Source organism: Astyanax mexicanus, chromosome 1 (assembly GCF_023375975.1).
Source record: "Astyanax mexicanus isolate ESR-SI-001 chromosome 1, AstMex3_surface, whole genome shotgun sequence".
Lineage (NCBI taxonomy): Eukaryota > Metazoa > Chordata > Actinopteri > Characiformes > Acestrorhamphidae > Astyanax > Astyanax mexicanus.
The window spans coordinates 123,700,491-123,725,444 of NC_064408.1; the positions used below are offsets into that span (position 1 = coordinate 123,700,491).

Here is a 24,954-nt window from a genome sequence, read left to right on the forward strand (position 1 = left end):
AGAGAAACTCCAGCATTTACACAGTGAACTCCAACACACAGCACATCTTTAATAAAGATCAGGAACTGAAGAGCTTCACTCTCAGAACAGAACAGTAGTTTAGTGCAGTGATGTACCGAGACCCAGAGCTTCCTCCTCCACTGCTGAACACTGGAGGTTCCCCCTTGGACCAGTCACTCTTCATAGACACTCCACTGGGGGCTGGAGATGCTGCTCTCTCCTCCCTGAAAACAGATCTTCATGATGATCCATGATCAGAGTAAATTATAGAGTAATGACTTCCTTTACAAAAACTTATTCACAAGTTCCAAACGAAATTCTTCATATCCGTCCCAGAAGCATCCTTAAGCGCTCTGTCAGCTGCCCCAAATTGATAAATGGTCACCCAATAAATATTCGTATTTGGGTTATCTTTACTGTATGTATTTTATATATATATATATATATATATATATATATATATATATATATATATATATATATATATATATATATATATATGTGACTAGTTAATAACATGTATTGGTAAGAGCTACACAATTACACAATTATACTGTATTATAAACTACAAGGTATATTTTTCCTCCAATGGAATTATACGGAACTCTAACAGAGATATAGATCAAAACAGAATCTAACAGGTGTTTCTGTAAGAAGCTTCATTCCACAGTTTAAATAACATACCCAATCACTTCCATCTGATCTAAACAAAATGCAGCAAATCAGGATTTCCTCATTTCTGCTGGGAATATAATATAAACCATTTTCATAAATATAAGAAACACATTCTACTATAAGAATAACAAGCTGGTTTGTTAAGCATTTTTCTTCTAGTTAAATAGAGCACAGGGTTCTGACTCTGGTTCAGTAGAACCTATGTTTTCATCATTTTAAAACTGTAAAATATGCAGGAGACTAGTCCAGGATTAGAGCTGCAACATTACATTACAAAACTACTTTACAAATTAAACCCATCACTTAATTTACTCACTTTAGGACAGGAGGTCCTCCTCCACTGCTGGAGTTCTGAAGATCCATAATTTACTCTTCTTCATTCACACACAGCTCAACACTGCCGACACCGACCCCTGAGAACAGATCAGTCATTATAATAAAACCTTTATTCTTAGAATATGAATATTATTGTCTGGTCTGCATTAAACAAGTAACTGATGAACAAACGAAACAGAAAATGTTACGTAACAGTGTGATTTTCCCTCATTACAAATTATTCTACAGAGTATAGAGACATTTACTGTTATTATAATTATTATAATTTAATTATAACTAGTAATATTACTACATTAAAAGAGATTATAAATATACACACTGTTCTATAATTGTTAATAATATTAATATTCTGTTGCTGAATTAGAATAGAAACATTATTTAAGTATTATATAAAACAGCAGGATTAAAAACACTAACACTCCACGTGATCTTGAGCTCCGTTGCTCCCCCTGCAGGATAAACAGCGCTACTACATACAAACACGTCTTTATAGCAGTTCCGTGTTTTTATCTACCCAACAGATCAAAGCCCACATTAAGCAATAATGCGCTTTAAACAGCATAAACTACGTTGTAATTGTGATCAATAAATATCAATATATATCTGCGCATTTCTCTTCAGTTTACAGCATAATTGATCTGTTACAGCTGATTGTTCTCTGGTCTGATCTAGACCAGGTCCAGGTTTGATTCAGGTCCGTTTCAGATCTTCATGCTGATCCTGGTTCTTCCAGTGTAATCGGACACTGAGCTGAGCTTAAAGAACCGGTTCTGGATCTGAGGAACCCTTAGAACCGGTTCTGACTTTAAGCTACACGGTTCTGTTCTACATTCTCTTCAGTTCTGAACTTACCGAGTGAATCCAGACTTCTGTCCTGTTGTAATGAAGGAAACTGGACTTACTTTTACTTTTTCCTTTACCTGCGTCTCACCTGTCTCTCTCTAAGCCCCCCACCCCATTCTCTCAGAGCGAATAGGCGCTGGTGGGGCGGAGCTACTGTTCGTTACTCGTCATTGTCAGCCAATTATATCGCACGGCTGAATGGAATGTTTGAACATTCACGAGCAAGACGTTTCTTCCTACACACCTGTAAAACCTGTTCGAGTGGTCTGTCGAGTTGTGCAAACCATCAAATGTGCTTCTCTGACCCACATTCGTAAAAGTTTTTCCGTGATTATTCTGTTTTTCATGGCTGCATTAAACAGACTGAGCTCACTGTCCTTATTTGCTTAAGGGTTACATAAAAGTAAATGGCAATTAACAAAAATAATAATTATAAACAATGAAAAAACAACAATCACCTCTATTAACCTAAATTTTACATCGATACAGTGATTTAGACTGTCCAATTATTCTATCTACACTCCTGCCAGGAGAATCCAGGAGAGTATGATGCTTTTTTGTATTCTCTTTAAATATATACTAGCACCGTTTGGCAAAGTAGCACAATTTGTCAGTGCACCTGCTGCTCTGTCTAGAACTATCTGAATAGGGTTCGAACATTTAACTTACTGTATTTACGGAAGCCCATCATAATTTACTGTTCATTACACAGTCTCAGTGAATCACAGCTGTCATTTACATATAAATACACATTATTTATGAATCAATTTTGTGTTATAATTTTTATAATTATAAATGCATTTATTTTAGCTAACACGTTCACTGTTCAATCAAAAAAGAATATATATATATTTTTTGGAACGTCAGTGTGTGCCTGAGGACCTGTATAAACCTTGTTCTGAATAATGATAATTTACTATTTACCCAGGAGCCACTAAATAATTTCATTTACAACATAAATACAAATTCAGACACATTAAACAGCTAAACAATGTCTTCTTTATTACATCTGAACTGTTGCTGTTACACCAGCCTGATGCTTCATATACACTGCCTAGCACTGAGCCTTGTGAAGCAGTTGTGTGTTAAATCGACCCTGTTCACTTTGTTTAACACAAGCACCAAGTTCACCTAACCCTCTATTTTTGTAAAAATATATTACTGTGAAAAATCAGACTTAACTTACAATGATAATGCACTATGTGTACTGAATATTGGAGTAAGATAAATTATATTGGGCAGATATAATCTGCTTCTGATAGCTATAAATATATGGGCCAATGACAAACATTTTCAACAGGACAATTTTAAAATCAGATAAATAAAAGTATCTTTTGTAATTGTTCAAACATTAAGAATGTTGTGTACATGTACATTCATATTAAAAAATTGTGTGTGGTCTTACAAAAGTCATGTGGTGCGATTATGATTTATCTTAAAATGAATTAATTTCCTAAATATTTTTACAAAAGTTATCTGCAGTGTCAGATGTTTATAAACAAACTGCATTATTTTTTTGTTTTTGTAAATAATGAAGTAATATTTTGTGATATATAATATCTCAGTCGCATTTTAACTGTAATTAACAGGATAATGTTTTAGCCACAGAAAATACTTTTTATTTTATTATATTTACTGCTATTATAGATTATTCACTATTATTTTCCTCTTTTACCATTATCCTCTGAAATGAGCTGTGTTCAGTTTTTCTTGTGCTAAGAAAGGAGCACTGACTCCATCTAGTGTCATTGAGATGTTCTGCATTTTATATAAATAATCTCTGGTATGTTTGTGCTCTTCTAATAATGAGCTAAACCATTATGTGCTACCAAAACAGATCAGTCTATAAAACGTCTGCAGGACGTATTTGATGTAGTTAGAACCAAGACATTTACTAAGACTGGCTTATGGGCAACATTTGTTTTTTTTAGTTGTTAAATTAAACCTACATAAATTACAATAAATTCAAATATTAATCACTGTGTTTCCACAATTAAACCACACTAACATTTTAAAATATAAAATATCAAAACAATAGATGATTTGCTGTAGATGGAAATTTCCTTCTTGATATTAAATGCAGGTATTTGGGAGAATAAAACTAATATTGGTCTATTCAATAACTCATAAAGACTTTAAATTGATTACACATATTATAGAGCACAAGATGGTATTCAGAATTGTAGATATCTTTTTACACATATTATAGAGCACAAGATGGTATTCAGAATTGTAGATATCTTTATCTACTTGAACCGTATGATATAAGAGGCAGCTTGTAATAGCTCGAAAGACAAAACAGTAAAAACAATTATTTTAAAAATATATGTGTTTTATTTGTGACTGAAAGACTGGAGAGAAAAGAATACATAAATTAAAAGAAAAAGTAAACGCGTGAGAAGTTTAACTAAAATTAAAATTAGAACTGTGTGATAAAACCTAAAATATGTTAGCTAGATAATGCTAATAATCAATGAAACTAGGATCTTAAGCTAAGGTAAAATTTGAGGATAATTTACTGTTACAGAGGAAACAAATCGGAGTTAGAATAATTTTCAGAATGGTGGCAAATGATTTTATCCAAATCGTTAAAAAAAACTTTTTAGTCACAGAAAACAGATAATAAATGCTCTTTCTCCTCAGAAAGTTAGCTTAGCTAACATTAGGAAGCTAGCTAATGTATCCGATTGTTAACTTTTGACCTAAAAATCAGCCTTTAACTATACTGGTTTAATCAAAAGTAGTTTAATCTCATCAACTTACCCATTAATTATTAGCATTTTCCTCAGTTTATTAAACGGAGAAACGGAGATAATTCACTGCTAACTCTGTTAGCTGCTAACAGGCTAATGTGACAGGAATCTGACAGGAGAGCGTCTCGCGCTGAATCACAGCGCGTATAAAGAGCGCGCAAGGGCAGCGCTAATATAAACTTTACTGCTTTATAATAATAAACATAATACGACCTCCAGATGTTTTATAGATCTGTTCTGGTAGCACATAATGTTTTATATCATTATTAAAAGAGCACAAACACCCCAGAGATTATTTATATAAAATGCAGAACATCTCAGTAACAGTAGTAAGAACACAGCACAGCTCCTTTCACAAGAAAAAGCCCTGAAGACCACAGCCCAGAAGATGAAGACCACCTGACCGAGAAGACCGGTAAGACCGCGGGGCCGCCCTGCTCCCCAGCTCCCGAGGACGGGGACGAGGGGCTCCCGGACTGGATGGCAGGTGTGGGTGGGCCCCCGGAGTTCGCTCAGGGCATCTGGGTAGGAGTGGAGCTGGACCGCGCTGTAGGTACGAACATGAAGGTCTAACTCAGAGCTGATCAGTGTGGAACAAGATATTTAATTTAGTTTAATCAAGTTTTATTCACAGTTTTAAGTGATGCTAACACTTTATAATGCCATAAAAATACTTTTAAATCTCTTAAATAAAATCACTGTATATCAACACACCAACACATTCACCTTAATCGGCTCTTTTTATTAAGAAAAATATTGTGGGAGCTACTGAGGTCAGGAAATATTATTGAGGTAATTTCCATAATATATTGTATGATAATTTGGTAACAAAATGATCCCGACAGCCCTTATTTCAACAGTGTTAAATTCCCTAAATTATCATGCAGTTATTTTAATTAAATTAGCGTATGTGAAATTCTGATGTTTTACAGATTTGACATAAAATTCATTCAAACTCTACTGCCCCCTGGTGGTTAAAACTTGAATGCCCTTTAATTTAGAAGTGATTGATGTATATTTATGTAATAATATAAACATTTGAAGACAAAATAAACATAAACCTCTAAAATATTTTTTCAATCCAGATAATGTATATACATTCATTAAAGAATATTCATTTTCTCTTAACAAAACATTTATTTATTAGTTAGCTTTTAATCCCTTAGTATAGTTTGTTCTTTAAATGTCACATTCAAACTTTATATTGGCTACTACCACTGTATATACAATAAATAATCAGTTATTTAACAATAAAAACTGGCAATTTTTTTCTTTCAAAGTGGTTTCTCACTTTTTGACAATCTGGCAGAAAATTACGGTTTTATTACATATTATTTTCTTTTTTTGTGTTTTTGACAATTGTAACCTCTGTATAAAAGTAATAGATCAGCATAACAACATTCATGTTATGATAACATTCTCTCTACATAGAAGAGATGAATTATGTATTTTTAATAGCTTTTAGCAGGCCATTTTAAGACTAAAAATGTATTGTAAAATAAAAGCATTTCTCTGTAAAAACATTAGGTACATTTTCTGCAAACTTGCAAAGAAACACTTTTGAAACACATTTCTAATAATCTATTCTTTTTAATTTAAGGAAAAAAGAGAAAATTACTGTATTTTTACTTTTACTGTAAAATTGTTTTGAATAACTAAATTATTATTAAGATATTATTGATTGGAATGTATTTTTCAATGATATGGTAGTGCTTAATATGTTTTCCATTTTATTGTTCATGTTTATCTTAATTGAGCTTATTTAATTGGTATTTTAGTATTGACAGTTTTAGATCATTTTAGATCATTACATTTCAGTTTTAGCTTTAGCTATTTTTAGTAATTAATTTCTAGTTTAGTTTTAGTCTTATTAATAGTCTTAATATCCATTAAATAATGCTAATGTTCTATTTGTTGGAGTCTATTATTATATTATTATAAAGTGTTGATCTTTCATCTTTTAGAAGTGACTTTTGAAGCACCTTTAGTAAGAATAATGTCGTAAAAAATATAATTTAAAGAAACAGATTTGCATTGTTTGTTCATTCTCTGTTTCTCTGCTTGTACGTGGATCCATCATCACCACAGCCTGTGCTGATCTAGAGCTGCAATACACTCTCTAAATAACAGAGGAAAGAAGAGGCTAACCCCCCCGGGTTATGGACAGCAGAATTCAGCATCCCATCTAAAACCATGGAGAAGGAAATTGGATTCACTGTGTCCTTAATTCTCTCTCTGTATCTCCATCCTTTTTTCTCTCCATGGACAAATCTGTGTATTTTTAGCTATAGAACTGTTCAAGCATCCTCCTCCTCCTCCTCCTCCTCCTCGAATGTCAAATGCACAGTTGCACAAGATTTTATATCATGTTTCCTATTGCCCTAATACTTATTTACCACTTCTAACACCACAGAATCTTATTAATCACCGTATTTAGCTGATGATAGCGTTCGTTTAGCGAGGCTAAATGGATCAGTCTATTGAAGTTGAGAATGTACTACTGCTATTGAAGATACTTTTTGATTTTTTTGCGTGATTATATTATCAGGTGTTACCAAAGACTTAGCATTTCAGATCTGCTGTTAAAACTGAACTGTTTTCTACTATTTAGTGTGAATGAATGAGTGTGTGTGTGAGAGATAGTGTGTGTATGGAGTGTATGGGACTGATCTTCTTCGCTAAGTGCCATATCTCTGATTTAATGGCCACAGACGCTTCGAGATGTTTGAGTTTGTGGTAGATTTTGAGTCTCGAGGAGCTGCTGCTCTATGTTGCGTTCTGATTGGCTGGGTGAATACTGTATCTCTGCAGATCCCGGCTCTCTGAGCTGTTCTCTAAACGCTTGCACTGGAGCGACTTGTACTGGATGCACAGTGAGGTTAGCTTATCGCTAATGCTAACAAGTTTCACGCCTTTTTTAAACACCAGGTTTAAATGAAGAGATCCAGACTGTGTGCTGAGGGAAATGAAGAAGCTTGGTTCCTCTGGAAGCTGAGGCAGTACGATGCCTGGATGGAGGGGGTCACATTATATGTTCTTTTATGAACTGAGGCGTCTTCTTGTTTTCACAAACACAACCTGTGCAGTTATAAATTGCCTGTATATACTGTATAGGGGATATTCCACAGTCTCTATATACTGTTAAGTGAATAGGGCTTAGTCTTTATATGCCGTATAGTGACAACACAATGGTTTCTGTATATTAAGTAGTGGTCTATTCACTATATACAGTATGCAAATGAATTGGCCTATTTGCTATACAGTATATACAAACAATTTTATAGTCACTATACAGCATATAGAAGCAATGCACTATTCCCTATGCAGTATATAAAGTCAGTCCTCTGTTCACTATAGAGTTGTCATGGTCACTATACAGTATATGGAGACAATACTCATATTCATTTTTCGGCATATAGACTATTTGGTCTATTCACTATGCAGAATATAAAAGCAATGCTCTATTCACTATAAAGTAAATATAAAGTGTAAAAAGCCCTATTCACTGTACAATATAAAGAGTATTTGGCCTATTCATTATACAGTATATAGAACATTTTAGGCCTTTTATAAATAGGCCACATACTCTATAAACTGTATCATGACCATGTCATGGTTTCTATGAACCATATAGTAAATAGAGCATTGCCTCTAAATGCTGGGTAGTGACAATGGAATCGTTTCTATATATTGTATAGTGAATAGGCCACATGCTCTACAGTTGCAAGAAAAAGTATATGAACCCTTTGGGATTACTGATCTTCATCACAACAATAGACAAACAGAGTCTGTATATGTATATGAGTATATACTTATATATATAAGTATATGTTTGCATGTTTTTATTGAATACATGTTAGCATTCACAGTGAGGATGAAGATCAGAACACGTTTAATGACCAATTTATGCAGAAGTCCAAGTATAACCCCAAAGGGTTCACAGTTTTTCTTACAACTGTATTTACTGAGAAAAGGCCACAAAGTCTATATAGTGAATAGAGAATTGTCTGTTTATTCTGTTCAGTGACTATGCATTGGTTTCTGTATATTGCCTCTATAGAGCATTGCCTTTATATACTGTATAATGAGTAGAGCACTGCCCCTTTGTACTATATACTGTATAGTGACTATGTAACCGTTTCTATTTATATCATATAGTGAATAGAGCACAAACTCTATGGAATGGTTTACGTCTTTCGAGATATATATATATATATATAATGTGATCCCCCATTATTCTTGTTACTGAAATATGGTGTGTTTGGCCACTTTGCTGAGATAATTACTGTGCTGACCAGGACCCAAACCCTGTGTATGACCGGCGGGATCATTTTCATCTATCTGAGTCTTAATACTGAAGACTGCATTTCTTTTTCTCCTTTTTTTATCAGTGTGTGTGACTAATGAGTAATATGTAGCTAGTGTTTGTGATACTCATGCAAATAAATCAATATAAATTGAAAATAGATGAACCGGGGGATGGGCCACATCAGGGACTGCGAGAGACACACACTTCTGTTCTGCTTCTGTTGCCTGAACTGTATATATGATGGAAGTGTATTTTAATGCTGTAATTATGTGTGGAGGAAAAGAGACCCAAGCCCTTACTTTATAAAGAAACCAAGCTGCTCTCCTTCACCAGGAGCTGTATATAAAATGTATTTGAACATATATAAATGTACAGAACTGTATTTATATTGTATCTCTACAAAATGTACAAAAAATGGGTACAAAGATGTCCTAGAATACAGAACGTTTACAACATACAAGACTTTCAGTTATTGTGTCAGTGAGTGAATGTGTTTGTGTGAAGTTCTAACTACACAAAGAACAGCAGACAATAATAATGTGGCCAGTGAGTGGAAGCACAAGGTAATGTAGGTAGGTGTTTCTACTAATGTGGCCAGGTAGCAGAAGCACAAGTTTTTTCTATTAGTCTTAAACTAAAAAAAATATTCATTCAAATATAAATCGCTGTGTTTCCAAAATTAAACCAAACATTTAAAAATATAAAATATCAAAAGATTAGATGACTTTCTGTAGATGGGGAGTTACTTCTTAATAATAAATGCAGGTATCTGAGAGAAATGAATCAATAACTCAAATACTTAAAATTAATTATATCCATACAGCACAAGATAGTATTCAGAATTACAGATATCTTTATCCACTTGAACCATATGATATAAACGGTAGCATGTAGTAGCTTGAAAGAAAGAACTGCAAGATAATTATTATAAAATATCTGCCTTTTATTTCTGACAAAGGGAAACTGGAGAGAAAAGAACATATGAATTAAAGGACAAACATCTGCGTAATATTTGGAAAAAAAAAAGTAATTAAGTTAGAACTGTGTGAATAAAAATTTAATCTGTTAGCTAAATAATGCTAATAAGCAATAAAACTAGAATCTTAAACCGAGGTTACATTTGAGGATAATTTACTCTTACAGAGGTAAATTAGCTTAAAAACATATAGTAGCTAGAAGAATTGCCTGTTTAAAAAAATTTTAGTCACAGAAAACAGTTAATAAATGCATATCTTCATAGAAACTTTGCGTACATTCGGTATCTAGCTTAGCTAATGCTAAGAGGCTAGCTAATTTAGTCGGTTCCTAACTTTTGACTTAAAGATCAGCATTTAATTAGACTTTTTAAATGGTTTAATCTAATCAATTAAGCCATAAATTATAAGTGTTTTTCTCAGTTTATTGAACAGTTCAAGAGAAACGGAGCTAATTCACTGCTAACTCTGTTAGCTGCTAACAGGCTAATGTGACAAGAATCTGACAGGAGAGCGTCTCGCGTCGAATCACAGTGTGTATAGAGAACTCTCCAGTGGTGTGTGTGTTAGGGCTGCAAGTAAATCTCAACGAATTAAAATCTATTTCAAAAGTTACTTTATTTCAGTAATTCAGTTGAAAAAATGTGAAACTCATATTATATAGCTGTATTACACACAGAGTGATCTATTTAAATCATTTATTTCTTTTATTGTTCATGATAAAAAAAAAACAGTGTCTCAGAAATGTTAAATATTCTATAAGATCAATTGGTACTTTTGGCACTGTGGGCAGTGTGCCAAGTCCTGCTGGAAAATGAAATCTGCACCTCCATAAAAGTTGTCAGCAGAGGGAAGCATGGAGTGCTCTGACTTCAAGGGAGCAGAGTCTGGAGGAAGAGTGGAGAGGCACATAGTCCAAGCTGTTTGAGGCCTAGTGGGAAGGTTCCATCAGGCTCCAATCAGTGATGGTTTGGAGAGGACTTGGATTGTTTTTAAGTTGATGTTACAAATCACGTGCTCAAATTTTACACTGAAAAAATGCGTAAGTGTGTGAGAGGACTTTGGCTTAGGCAGAGGCAGAGGAGGTTTAATCTAGAATAGTGTTTAAGGTGCAGTTAAAGTCCAAATGCTTAATAGTTAGCATAAAAATATTGGCCTCTGATTTTTTGGCTCCTTAAACTAGTTTTTGTCTGGAGCTTTAAATACAGAAACAATGGTTTTAAACTCAAATATACAAAAGAATACATACAAACAATGTACAGTAATAATGTTAATACTGTGAAATATATTACATATTAAAATACACTAATTGTAGATTAATGAGGCAGTTTGAACAAGTCCGTCTTTAGACCAGATTAGAAAGTATTTATACAGCTTGTGTTCCTAACAGCCTCTGAATCACACACAGATTTACTCAATCTCACACAGACGCACTGAGGATCCATAACCATAAAGCCTAATCCCTGCACAGAGGGGCTGAGTGAAGGTGGTGTAGAATGTGTGTAAGTGTGTGAGAGTGTGTGAGGGTGTGTGTGAGTGTGTGTGTAAGTGTGTGAGAGTGTGTGAGGGTGTATCAGTGGAGACGCTGTAGAAGGACAGAATGCCGGCGGGACAGTCCACATACACTCCTACTCTCCTACAGCCGGAGGGACGAGTGGGGAGATCAGTTCTGTTATTATTGTGATGAACAGAGTATCTGTTATCAGAGCAGATCAGACACCAGGAGTTTATATTCCGTCCAAACCAACAGTCTGATCCTCCTCCTTTCCTGCTGATGGTTTTATAACTCAGAGCTACAGCAGCTCCTCTCCCGCTCCACTCAGCCTCCCAGTAACAGCGCCCAGTAACTCCCTCTCTACTCAGAACCTGCCACCACCTATCAAACCTCTCTGGATGATCAGGATACGACTGCAGCTCCTCTCCCCTCACCACCCTCCTGTTCTCCTCCCTCAGAGAGAGATCAGGGTTTACTGTGTTTGGATCCAGTGTGAAATCACAGAACCCTGAACACAAGAACACACATTACACACACTGCCCTGATACAGAGAGAGAGTGAGTGTGTAGAGGGTGTTGTGTGTTTGTGTGTGTTTGTGTGTAGTGTCTTTGTGTGTGAGTGTGTGTTTGTGTGTAGTATGTGTGTTTGTGTGTAGTGTTATGTAGTGTCTTTGTGTGTGTGTGTGTGTGTGTGTGTTTGTGTGTAGTGTTTTTATCTAGTCTGTGTGTGTGTGTTTGTGTGTAGTATGTGTAGTATGTGTGTTTGTGTGTAGTGTTATGTAGTGTCTTTGTGTGTGTTTGTGTGTTTGTGTGTGTGTAGTGTTATGTAGTGTCTGTGTGTGTGTGTGTGTTTGTGTGTAGTGTTATGTAGTATCTCTGTGTGTGTGTGTGTGTGTGTGTGTGTGTAGTGTTTTTTAAGTAATTTCTGTGTGGGTGTGTGTGTGTATGTAGTGTTTTATGTACTGTGTGTGTGTGTGTGTGTGTGTGTGTGTGTGTGTGTGTGTATGTAGTGTTTTATGTACTGTGTGTGTGTGTGTGTATGTGTGTAGTGTGTGTGTGTGTGTGTGTGTGTGTGTGTGTGTGTGTGTAAGAGTGTGCTTGTGTGAAAGAGTGGGTGAGTGTGCAGTATGAATATTGAGTGTGTGTGTGTGAAAGGGAACTTACATTTTTCTAATCCAGGTCTGATTCTGATCTTCCCTCCATGTTCCACTCTAAACACAGACACACACACACACACACACACACACACAGCAGCAGCATTTTCACAAACTGAAATGTACTTTGACCCTATTAATGTTCATATCTCTCTCTCTCTAATCTGACTGGTGTGTGGAAGTATCCAAAATCCTGTTAAAGAACCCGTGCAGTGTGTTCTCAGTAACAGTAAATAAAAGTGTATTAGTTCTAATCTAACTGAACTCTATATTCTACTAAAGAACTGTGTTAAATAACCTGTGCAGTGTGTTCTCAGTAACAGTAAATAAAAGTGTATTAGTTTGAATCTAACTGAACTCTATATTATAATAAAAATAACTGTGTTAGCTGTAGCATGGAGGCTAACAGCTGTCAGAAGAATACCTCTGATTGTAATGCTGCAGTTTAGAGCATCATATGCTGGACTAAACCTTATATAAATAAGAAATTATTCATTATTTCAATACATCTTATTTCCAGCTACTGTGTTCTCTTTCCAAACAGTGGTGAAGAAGCCCTGAGTAGAGGTCTCATCAGAATATATTGCAGCGCAGGACAGATAAGTTAGTTAACTAATTAATTAATTAATTAATTAGAATTAATTGTTATAAGCTGCTACAGGAAGATTTATCTTCTCATGTGGGTTCTGATCTCCATCCCTTCCACTGCTGAGCTAAACCCTCCTTTAGCGGGACTGAGAAACGGGAATATGGTGGAAGAAATATGAAGTTCTGGCTTTTCCTGAGTAAGTGTGTGACCTTACACACTTCACACAGCACAACTGAATGTTTCATTATGGTGAAGTGTGTTTGTACTGGTGAGGGATGAGTGTGTTTAGTACACAGAGCTCTGATTGGTGCTGGTTCAAGTGGATTTATTTAGTGACAAAATGCTTTAGATCTCCAATTAAAGATGAAACAGTTACCAGTTCCACTGTAAACTAAGATAAAATTCACTACAGTTAGCACTACCATTTCAAATACTTAGTAACTTTTAATAGCACAGTCAACTGCCGTAGTATGAAATCTCACTTTAAATGAGTTACATTTTCGTCTTAGATGAGGACTAAGTCTTAGGTTTAGGTGTCACACCTGGTGGAAAAGATGCTGCTGTTCCTCCTGGACCAGTGTCTACCACTGATCTCCTGTTTCTGGACACCATTGGCCAGAATGCACCATGCACTGACATCACTCATTCACTTGCTCACATTACTGATCACACGACACCTCTCAGACCCTGGCTAAGCATTTGATCTGGTTCCGTCCGTCATCTATAAAGCATTTACCTTGTGTGTGTTTTATTTATTCTGTGTGTGACCCTTTTTTATATATCTTTTACAATTTTATGTAACATTCTCAAACTGCCATGCTGTGTTGTTGACCTATGTTGTTGGTATGTTTACTGCCTTTTATTTTTGCATTTTGGTTTTGACCCTGCCTGTTGTTGATCACGATTTTGGATTGTCCTTTCTCAATAAAGAGGCTTTCACATTCATGGAACAGGAATAGCTTTCGTGCAAGGAGTGAAATTCGGGACTACGTAATTGGGGACATGTCAAGGTTTTACTTGCTGAAAGCTTATCATTAATGTAAAATGACCTTTTTAAACCAGACGCTAAACTGAGTTTTGTAGAGCTATTTGGTATCACGGTAGAAAGCTTAAAAACGTTGAGCTTTTAACCATAGGCGTAGGAACCGGGGGGGATATATATTAGAAACAGGTGGATTTGTCCCCCCCAAAAATGATATCAGTTCGCTCAGGTCAGCTGTACTATTAATGAGGAGACAGACCGGACCAATCACGGAGCCGGTTCAGGTATTAAGTCACGGCTCTCAGTAGAAACAGCAGCGCGCGGAGCAGAGGCAGTTTGCTGTTGGGGAAGCCCCGCCCCCTCGCTGTGAGATTTAGCAGCGGGATCGGGACGCAGCAGCTTCAGCTGATTTTAAAACAGATCTGGATATACGGAGATTTTTCTAAAAGAAAGGTAACGATAGGCTAACCACTTCAACTGTGATGATATGTTTCTGATAGCTGGCTAAAAATACACGTCTCTGAATCAGCACACAGTTTAAACCCACTGTGATTAATAAACTGCAGCTGTGTTAGTGTGTAAGCTTATCTTTGGAATTAGCTAGATTGGGAGTCAGGGTTAAAGGAAAAAAATAAAATATATATGTAATGTTTCCCTGTACCTGATCAGCTAATCACTTTAATTTTCAAACTGTTTATTCATTTAGGATTACAGGACTTACTGTGAGCTATAATGAACGAAAATTGATTTAACTAACTAGTTATCTAGAAGCTGGATGTAGATGATCGCCAGAATTTCGTACAGTACTTTAAGTTGGTAGTTTAAAGCAGTTACTTAACCCCGATCACTGCCCTAAACTAGTGTTTTCCACCTGATCCACCTGATCAGCTAATAAACAGTCATTTACTGAGTTTACCTGTTAAAATCCTTTAGCCCCAAATGGAGCCTAAATTAATCATGTATATCCACCAGAGGAAGCTCTAGAATATGCAGAACAGTTTTAATATGCAGTAGAATATATAAGAACTGGGTTGAGAAACACTGCTGTAACGTGACTTCTGTTCATTTGTATTTCACAGTAAGACCACATATCCTGACGTTTATAAAAGTCTCTATGAAACGTAAAGTTACATTCTTTTACATAAAAGGACACCATCTGAAGAAGAGCTCTCAGTAGAAAAAAATAAAAGTGCAGGAAAAAATGTAAATATACAACAGAATTGACATGCCAATACATAATAATAATAATAATAATAATAATAATAACAAAAATAATAATCTGTTATATTATTTTAAATATTAGGTGATAACTCAGACATTGCTTGCATAATTGTTCTAACAACAGTAGCTGTAATGTGGAGTAACATGTTTAGGTTGTAAAATCACCTTATAATAATAATTTACTTTTAATTAAAAGTAATTTCCACAAATGTTGTTCTAGGAAACTATTGGGTGGGCTTGGGTTCATATTGGCAAATGTGTCCCCCCCAATATCAAGCCCGCTCCTACGCCCTTGCTTTTAACACACATCACTGTGGAGCTGTGTCTCCAAAACCAGCTCTAACTGAGTTAACAGAAATATCAGCTCTGTACAGCAGCACTGCTCCCCGTCCTCCTCTAACACTAAGGCCAGCCTGCAGTGTTCCCTCTTCCTGAGAAGAAGATTTCACATCATAATCCCTACATAGTGCACTACTTTTAAACCTAATACAAACATAAAAAAACACTGTTTAAATGATAAATAAGGAATTGTGTTTCATACTGATGAATGTAAAAATGACTTTTACTTAGATATATCGTACACTGTGTGGGTGGAGGTGGTGCTATTCCATGACCCACAAAGTGCACTACATAGGGAAGAGGGAGTGATTTGAGGCAGAGCATTGGAAGACTAAACACTGCTGCCTTTTATAAAGGTAGAGTTTAAAGATTCAAGTTTAGAAGTGTTTTTTAACTCAGGTTTCTATATTGTCCGCACATTTTCTACTGCGTACAGGTCAGGAATACAGGCAGGCTGGTCCAGTACCTGTACCCTTTTCTTTGACAGACATCTCTTTATAATATGTGCAGCATGTGGTTTTGAATAGTCTTGTTGAAAGGACAATTACAGGCCCTAAATTATTGGCTCTCATCACAAATTCATACAAATGTATGAATGGATGTATATAAAAAAATTAATGAGTTTAAGCAAACTAAACATGAAATATTTTGGGTTCATACTGTCTGCAGTGAAATACATGTCAGAGTAAACATAAAAACAATGTATTTGATTCTGCAATCATATTTAAAACTGTCAGATTTATTATTGTTTTTTTTTATCTCTGTCTTTATCAGACTGTTGACACGTTAGGACCAAGAACCACAGTTTTTAAATAAAGCTGACATGCCAACTCAGTCACATTAATTTTATCTCCTCAGAAATGAAGAGTCCCTATTTTAGTGTTAAACGCACACCATGCAGCTTGATTTAAGGTGTGTCAGTGTGTCTTTGCTATCACAACAAAGGAAAAAAGTAAACATTGTGCAGCTGAAAATGCACCAAATGCATATGGCACACTTACCTGGACACATCCCATTGGTGTAGATGCATTCAAAAACCACACGCAATTTATCTGCTGACACTGTAGTCTGACTGTCAGGCTGAGAGACTGCAGGTCATGCAGCCCGTAGGCAGTAGAAGAAGCACGAAGTGCCACCCATTAATCCACCAGGAGCTTTAAACGCGTGGATTAGCTCGCGTTCAGGCTCGCGTTCAGGCTCGCGTTCACGCTCGGGTTCAGGCAGACAATCTAATCTCTAGTATGCAGAACTATATTATTATTTTTATTAATTTTCCATTCTTTTAAATAGCAGGATACTTTGATTTTTATTTCTCTGCCCGGACCTGACCCGGCCCGAGTAAAGTAATGGAAAATCTCAAGTCCAGCCTCCAGGAATATATTTTTAATACTATTTTTATTTTAAATAAAGCTATCGCCTGATAATCACCATGTACCTAAGTAACAAAGTATTATTGTTAACGAAAACAAACGAAAAAACGAAAACTGAAAGGGAAAGTTCTCCTTAACTGAAACTAATAAAAACGGTAATTAAAAGAAAAAACTACAACGAACTGAAATTACAGATTGAATACCCTCATTTTCGTGTTTGTTAATATATTTATAAGCGCTGTTTCCACTAACAGCGGGTGGTGTTGTGCCGTTTCGCGAAGGGGAGCCGGTGTTCTGCGGGGGTCAGAATTCGGCAGCACGATGCAGCGCACAGCGCCTCACGGTCCGCAGAATTGATTATATTTACAGCGCTCGAGCTAGCCGCGAAATAATGACAGAAAACCCTGAGGAAGATGCAGAATTCTGTATGGGATTAGAATATGAGCGTGAAGGACATTACAAAAACTTGTTTTGTAGAGAACCAGGAGATGAGAAATATTTGAGAAGCAGCTGTAACTTTACCTGTGAGTAACTCACACACCAGAACACCCCACGCTGCAGGATAAACGGATAAATCTGATCATTTCGGTGGTTGGTTGGTTGTTGGGGTTTTATTGCCACTACAGCACAAATGTGGCTATTTGTGGCGATAATTTCGGTGAAAATTAGTGAAACCTGTAGAGTTTATTGAGTTTTTGCTGTATGATCTCCTCAGTGAGAATCCCCAACCCATAACCAATCAGTGAGCTACAACTGCTTACCCCTCCCACTGCTCTTTCATTGTGGATGCGCAGAATGTCTTAAATATCCCGTTTTTCAAAGTACAGATTTGGCAAGTCACGTGGTTAATATACTGTCACTATTTTACAAAACGTCACCATATTTAAATACCGTGGTATACCGAAATACTGTCATACCACCCAACCCTAATTTATCCTGATTCTGTCTTCATGACCAGGAACAGCTAAACTGTTCAACCTCTTCTAGTGTATTACCTAAACATTGGTTCTTTTTACCACCGGAAAGATGAGCCAAAACAAAGTACTTGGCATTTAGTACAGATAGCTATGGCATAATACAAAAATGTGGCCGTGCAAACAAAAATAAAACAGAATGTCAGAATTAAGGTCACATGCTGCTCCACTGTTGTACCTGGTGACTACAACTAGATTTATCACAAGTCCCACAATCAGTGGCTCAAAAAGGGGGTATGCAGCGTATGTGAATGGAAAATCTCTTGACTTGAATCATGGAGCCAGTTCAAGGATAAAGTTCCGCCTTTCAGGAGAAACAGCCAATCAGCTTGCTGTTTTTTCGAAGCGCAGTGTGCGCCGATAGTATGTTTGCATACACCTCAAAAAGTATGTGGTTGCACCCCTGCCCAAAATGCAATGTGTTTCACAACTTTACAACCTAACTTTCCCAACACTCTGCTTGCCCATGAAGCACATCACACACACAGCAAAGTGTCCTCCGTTAGAGCACAACAGTCAATATTGACGGAGAAAAAAATAAACATATTCATTTGTCTCACAATACGTTGATGAAATAATTATCAATTCAGACCCACCTGAGTGTCTCCAGTTTGCAGTGTGGATCCTCTAGTCTGGCAGAAAGCAGCTTCACTCCTGACTTTCCTGGGTGGTTGTAGGTCAGATCCAGCTCTTTCAGGTGGGAGGGGTTTAAAATCAGAGCTGAAGCCAGAGAAGAACAACCTTTCTCTGTGATCATACAACCAGATAATCTGCAGACAGAGCAAAAAAACATGTGAGTGAAAGAAAATAGAAAGAAGGAAAGAGCAACAACGTGGCAGACTAAGGAAGATAATGCACTTTAAGATTCAATAAACTCTTTATTCACATTACCTTCAGCTAAAATAGTTTTTGCTTGTGCATCACAATTTTGTGTGATATGTCTCAAATGTTCATTCAAGTTGGACATTCTTAAGATGACAACAGACCCATGAGAGTTCGTATTTGTCCTTCACAAGACACTTTTTCTTGTGTGATTTGTTATAATATAATGTATATAATATAATATAAACACCTGAATTTCACAATTAGACCTGTGTAATCTCAAAACAAAAATCACAGAAACACTTACCTGAGAATCTGCAGTTTACAATGTGAACTCTTTAGTCCAGAAGAGAGCAGCTCCACTCCTGAATCCTGCAGGTCATTGTTACTGAAGTCTATCTCTTTCAGGGAGGAGTTTTCCAGGTTTAAAATTGTTCCCAGATTTTCACACGTCTTTACTCCAAGATTGCATGAAGCTAGTCTAAAAACAAGAATAAACAACAGATTGTACAATAAACCCTAATAATTTGAATGGATAGACAAATAATAGAAAACAGAATTAAACTGTAAAATATATTGTCTGTCTAAAGTACTGGTGTTACTTTATACTGAAATAAGTTAAAATGGACAAAGAAAAAGTTTAAAAAAGCAGAGGAAGAGCAAGGGGGCTTTTCAGGGTATGTGAATTTACTGAACCTATCATTTTTCTTTCTGCCCTTTAAAACTTAAATATTCATTATATTTATATATTATTAACTTTAGGTATCCGTTAGAGCAAACAAACAGTAATGATGCTTTAGAGTAGAGCTTGGAAATATGCTTCGTGGTTTTGCATTGTTACTAACCCTAAATTACTAGCTCTTATCTCACCTTTTTTGGAAGTGCTGGACTAAGATGTAGGAATGGATGTATATTTAAAAAGGAAATAAGTTTGAGCAGACAAATATTTCTCTGTTTATAAGACTATTCACATGTTGAGATCACATTATTATATTCTTCAGGTAAATGTTTTTTCCATTTGTGTGACTTCATAAACCTTGACTCACTTCATATTTTAAGAGAACAAAAATAAAATGATTAAATGTGTTTATTGGTGTAAATTTGTAAATCAGCCTCCAGAAAAGTGAAATGCGAGCATGTTTACATTGCACACATTAAACTAGAACAGTGTGTAAAATCAATCAGTGCTTTCTTTAAGATACCAGGTTTTAACTGCTGTATAAAAGATATAGAGTGCTATTGTTCTTATTGGATGTGCTGTGCTTTTCCACAGATTTCCCCATTCAAATCATAGTTTGAGTCAGTACGTGCTTATTGTTTGTTTAAAGGCCCTATTTTAGCATCAAATGCACACCATGCAGCTTCATTTTGGGCATGTCATGTGTCTTTGCTATCATAACGAAGGGAAAAGTACACATTGTACAATTACGCTTAATTGTATAGTCTGTTATCAGGCAAAGAGGACAGAGTCTTAATTATTTTACTCAAAAGATTAAGGTGGTTTTGATTCTTTTTAACTTAGAATACTTAATGTGCTGAATAAATGTTGGCAGATGAATGCTTGTATTGCACAGCTCAAACCACTCCTTCATGTTCAGCTTAAACAATATCTATAGAAATAAACAGGAGATTAATTCCGGTAGAAGAGAAAACATATTGAACTAATGCCTCACAGTAACAGCAACAGTGTGTACTGTACTGGGATGTACAGTAAGATATTAAATATTTAAATATGCAGATTTTGATGTTACAAATAAATGCTGATAAATGTTCATCATGTTGTATTGTAGAGGTGTGCCAAAAAATCGATTCACATAAGAATCTTGATTCTCATTTACTACGATTCAGAATCGATTTAAAATGTCCCAAAATCGATTCTGAGGGGCGGGTTTTAGACTGATTTTGGGCTGGGTATTTTTGTTGGACCTGGCAACCCTGGGGATAGCGCTTGTCCCTTCAAACGGAGATCTTCCAGACACACACAGAGCGTAGGTGTTTGAGAATCACCGGTAAGATGGCAGAACAAGCATTATATTACCTTAGATTAACGTGTAGTTTTAATGTTTTATGGCAGAATGCTTCATAACAAGCATAAAAAAGATCGCTAGTAGTTAGTTTCAGTAACTGTTAGCTAGCTAACTAGCTAACTTTCCAGTTCCACCTTAAATAACGCTACAGGTGGCAGCGGGCTGCAGCATTTAAGGCGGAACGGAAAAATAACAATAAGCTAATCAGAGCTAATTTCAGCTCCTCATCACAGAGGAATTAAGGAATGGACAATATGAATTAATTTCTCCACCTCCTGCCCCCTTTCTGAAGAAATACAACGACCTTAAATTAACTAGTTAATCAGCAGCTGCTCCTGAACTTTAGCGCTCCAGTGCTATCATCACATCAGCCCAGCAGCGTCACCTACACACCACCGCTAGTAGCCTGGTAATAAATCAGTGTTATTTATTATTTATTTATTGTTCATTAACGTCATTGTGATATCCCAGTGATTCCTCTGTCACTGAGGACCCACATTCCTGCACATTTTATTGTTTTTGTAACACATTACCTGCTTCAGGACCAGTGTATATTTTGGAGGCTTTTTTCAATAAGATTCATAAGCCAGAAGCAGAAATTTTTATAAATCAAATCGTTTTGAATCAAAAATCGATTTTGAATCGAATCGTGGCCCCCAAAATCGGAATCGAATCGAATCGTGAGATAGTAAACGATTCCCACCCCTATTGTATTGTTCAACATTTCTCTAAAGCATACTGAAATGTGATTTTTGTAGTCAAATAACCCAGCACTATTTTAGTGTTGTCAGGGTGCGGGAAGGAAGGACGAGGAGAGCGGACGCAAACGCAAGTAAATTTATTAAACAATAAACAAAAGACAAAAATAAACAAATACACTGGAACGAAACTGAAAACAAGAAACACGGGGAAGAGAAACGCAACCATAACAGGCTTACAAAGCACAAGAACCGACACGAGGGAAAGGGAGCACGGACTATAAATAGTGTAACACACACGGGAAACAGAAAACACCTGGGGCTAAGGGGCGGAGTTACAAATGAACACAGGTGAGGGCAAGAAACACTGAGGAACACGGATCACGTGGGAGACACACTCACAGTCACAAGCAGAGACAGGCACAGAAAAGGTAAATAAACACAGAAACACGAGAACAGACAGGGACCACGTGACAAGTGTGTATCTGCAGAGGATGTGCATTCATTTTAACCAAAAACACATAACACATAAGTTGCCTAAACTATTAAACTATTTTCTTAAGGCTGTCTCTGATCAGTCTAAGACAGAAATTATCTCATTTATAAATCATCTGTACTGTTTAGAATAATGTGAGGGCTTAATTATTATTACACACACAGGATAATTAATGTGTAACATACTAATGTGTAAGAATGTAAATAATGTGAATCTACCTGTGAATCAATGAAAAGTGCTAAAAATCAGCAGTTCATAAAAAACCTGAATGAAGACCTGAATGAAAATACTTACAGAGCTCTTCTGGATATTTTGACTACTGGCAGCAGCTTCAGAAGACACTCCTCTGATGGGTGATATTTACTGATGTCAAACTCATCCAGCTCTTCTTCTGAGTTCACCAACACAAAAGCCAAAGCTGACCACTGAGCAGGAGAGAGATTGGCCTGATGAAGACGACGGTCAGCACCTCCACCAAGGTATTTCTGAACTTCCTGCACTAGAGAGTGATCATTCAGTTCATTCAAACAGTGGAACAGATTAATAGATTTCTCTGAAGAGGAGCTCTCCTCAATCTTCTTCTTGATGTATTTGATTGTTTCCTTGTTGCTGTGAGAGATCCTCTCTGCTGGGGTTAGTAAGTCTCGTAATAGAGTCTGATTAGACTCCAGTGAGAGACCCAGAAGGAAACGAAGGAACAGGTCCAGGTGTCCACTCTCACTCTGTAAGGCTCGGTCTACAGCACTGCTGAGGAAGCCAGTCATCGTTGACTTGCTAAAGAGTTCAAAAAGTTCAGTGTTTTGCTGTTCAACAGTTCGCTGTTCAGTGTTTTGCTGTTTCAGAGTCTGTCTGTTGAGGAAGTCAGACTGTGATAATCTGCTGAAAAGCTGGGAAAGATAACTGGTTTGCTGTTCAGTGTTTTGCTGATTCAGAACCTTTTTGTCGAGGAAGCAGAGAAACGCATATAAAGCAGCGAGGAACTCCTGAACGCTCAGATGTATGAAGCTGAAGACCTTCCCCAGGTACAGCTCATGTTCCTCCCTGAAGATCTGGGTACACACTCCTGAGTACACTGATACTTCTCTAATATCGATGCCACTCTCTCTTAGATCTTCCTCATAGAAGATCAGGTTTCCTTTCTCCAGCTGCTGGAACGCCAGTTTCCCCAGAGCCAGAATACTTTCTCTAGTCTGCTGAGGATCAGGGTCACTTTTCCCACTGTACTTCTGGTTCTTGAGTTTGATCTGAAAGATCAGAAAGTGTGTGAACATCTGCGTCAGGGTTTTGGGGATTTCTCCACTCTCAGCTTCACTCAGCATTCTCTCTAGAACAGTGGCTGTAATCCAGCAGAAGACCGGTATGTGGCACATGATGTAGAGGCTTCTTGAAGACCTGATGTGTGTGAAGACTTTGTTGGCCAGGTCCTGATTCCTGATCCTCTTCCTAAAGTACTCCTGTTTCTGAGGGTCACTGAAACCCCGCACTTCTGTTACCTGATCAACGCAATCAGGAGGAATCTGACTGACCGCCGCTGGTCGAGAGGTGATCCAGAGGAGAGCAGAGGGAAGCAGATTCCCCTTGATGAGGTTTGTCAGCAGAACATCCACTGAGGTTTGCTCTTCTATATCCACCAAGTTCTCATTGTTCTTGAAATCCAGAGGCAGTCGACACTCGTCCAGACCATCAAAGATGAACATGATCTTGTATCCTTTATAATGTCTTGGTTTTAAATCTTGTGTTTCTGGGAAGAAGCTCTGAAGAAGATTCAACAGACTGAGCTTCTTCTCCTTCATCAGATTCAGTTCTCTAAAAGGAAGTGGAAATATAAAGAGAACATCCTGATTTACTTTTCCTTCAGTCCAGTCCAGAATGAACTTCTGCACTGAGACTGTTTTTCCAATTCCAGCAACTCCTTTAGTCAGCACAGTTCTGATGGGCTGGTTCTGTTCTGGTAAGGCTTTAAAGATGTCATTGCATTTGATTGGTCTTTCCTGCGTTGGCCTTTTCCTGGATGCAGCTTCAATCTGCTTCACCTCATGTTCCTGATTGACATCTCCACCCCCTCCCTCTGTGATGTAGAGCTCTGTGTAGATCTCATTCAGAAGTGCTGAGTTTCCATAGCCTGAGATTCCTTCATTAATTTTCTGATATTTATCCCTCAGTTTGGATTTGAGCTTTCGTTGACATGCTGGGGCTAATTCTGATAACAGAGGAAGATCTGTAATCAGCTGTGATCATGCATTAGAATCCAGTGTAGAACAACACCATGACATAATACTTTAAAATAAAGACTGTAGTATGGTTTATTTGTAGCAGCTGTAGTTGATTTAGAGATATTCAATATGTCCCTACAAAATCGGTAAGTGTTAAGTTCAAGGACTACAGTTGACGCTGTGATACTTTATTATACAATTACAGAATCCAATTAAGTATTGTTTTTTCCCTTTGGGACTTCACTGAAAAATAAATTAGCACTTTAAGTTGGTACCCATGGTCATGACCCAGAACTCTTACTGCTCTCTAGTGTATTAGCGAGGTCTGTCTGCTTCATGTTCCTCAGGATGTGCAGTGTGATCATCAGCACCCCCTCCCTCTGATCATCCTCCAACTCTCTCTCAGAGCATGCTGGGTAATCTGGACTCAGGAGTTCCTTTAATGTGTTCAGCTCGTTCTTCACTAGAGAGATAAACTTCTGCTGCAGCTCCTGATTAAAAACAAACATCAGAGAATCACTAAAGCTGTTACAGAACAGAAGAGATAATGACACTGATCTGAGGAGGAAAGAAGTTATGGATGATCTGGTGTGTAAAATAATTTAAACATCATGTTACTGAGCAGCATCATATAGCATCAATATTGACATTATTACAGTTATACAGAACCTACAGGTGAATAAAT

General features: G+C 36.8%; 1 protein-coding gene across 4 annotated transcripts in view; it reads right to left on the minus strand.

The window, feature by feature from the left end:
- Positions 1-24,954, minus strand: part of LOC111188569 (NLR family CARD domain-containing protein 3-like) — a 223,288-nt gene that overhangs the window by 135,976 nt on the left and 62,358 nt on the right. The window contains exons 7-10 of one of the 4 annotated variants that reach the window (XM_049468142.1): positions 24,571-24,760; positions 22,351-24,256; positions 19,143-19,316; positions 18,610-18,783 (exon numbers count right to left, since the gene is read on the minus strand). The exons of 1 other annotated variant lie outside the window; for it this stretch is intronic. In XM_049468142.1, the coding sequence (XP_049324099.1) occupies positions 18,610-18,783; positions 19,143-19,316; positions 22,351-24,256; positions 24,571-24,760 (2,444 nt within the window). Of the gene's footprint in view, positions 1-116; positions 225-991; positions 1,089-1,863; positions 2,016-18,609; positions 18,784-19,142; positions 19,317-22,350; positions 24,257-24,570; positions 24,761-24,954 lie in introns of those variants that run through there. 2 more of the 4 variants (XR_007427271.1, XM_049468134.1) reach the window with 2 other exon arrangements.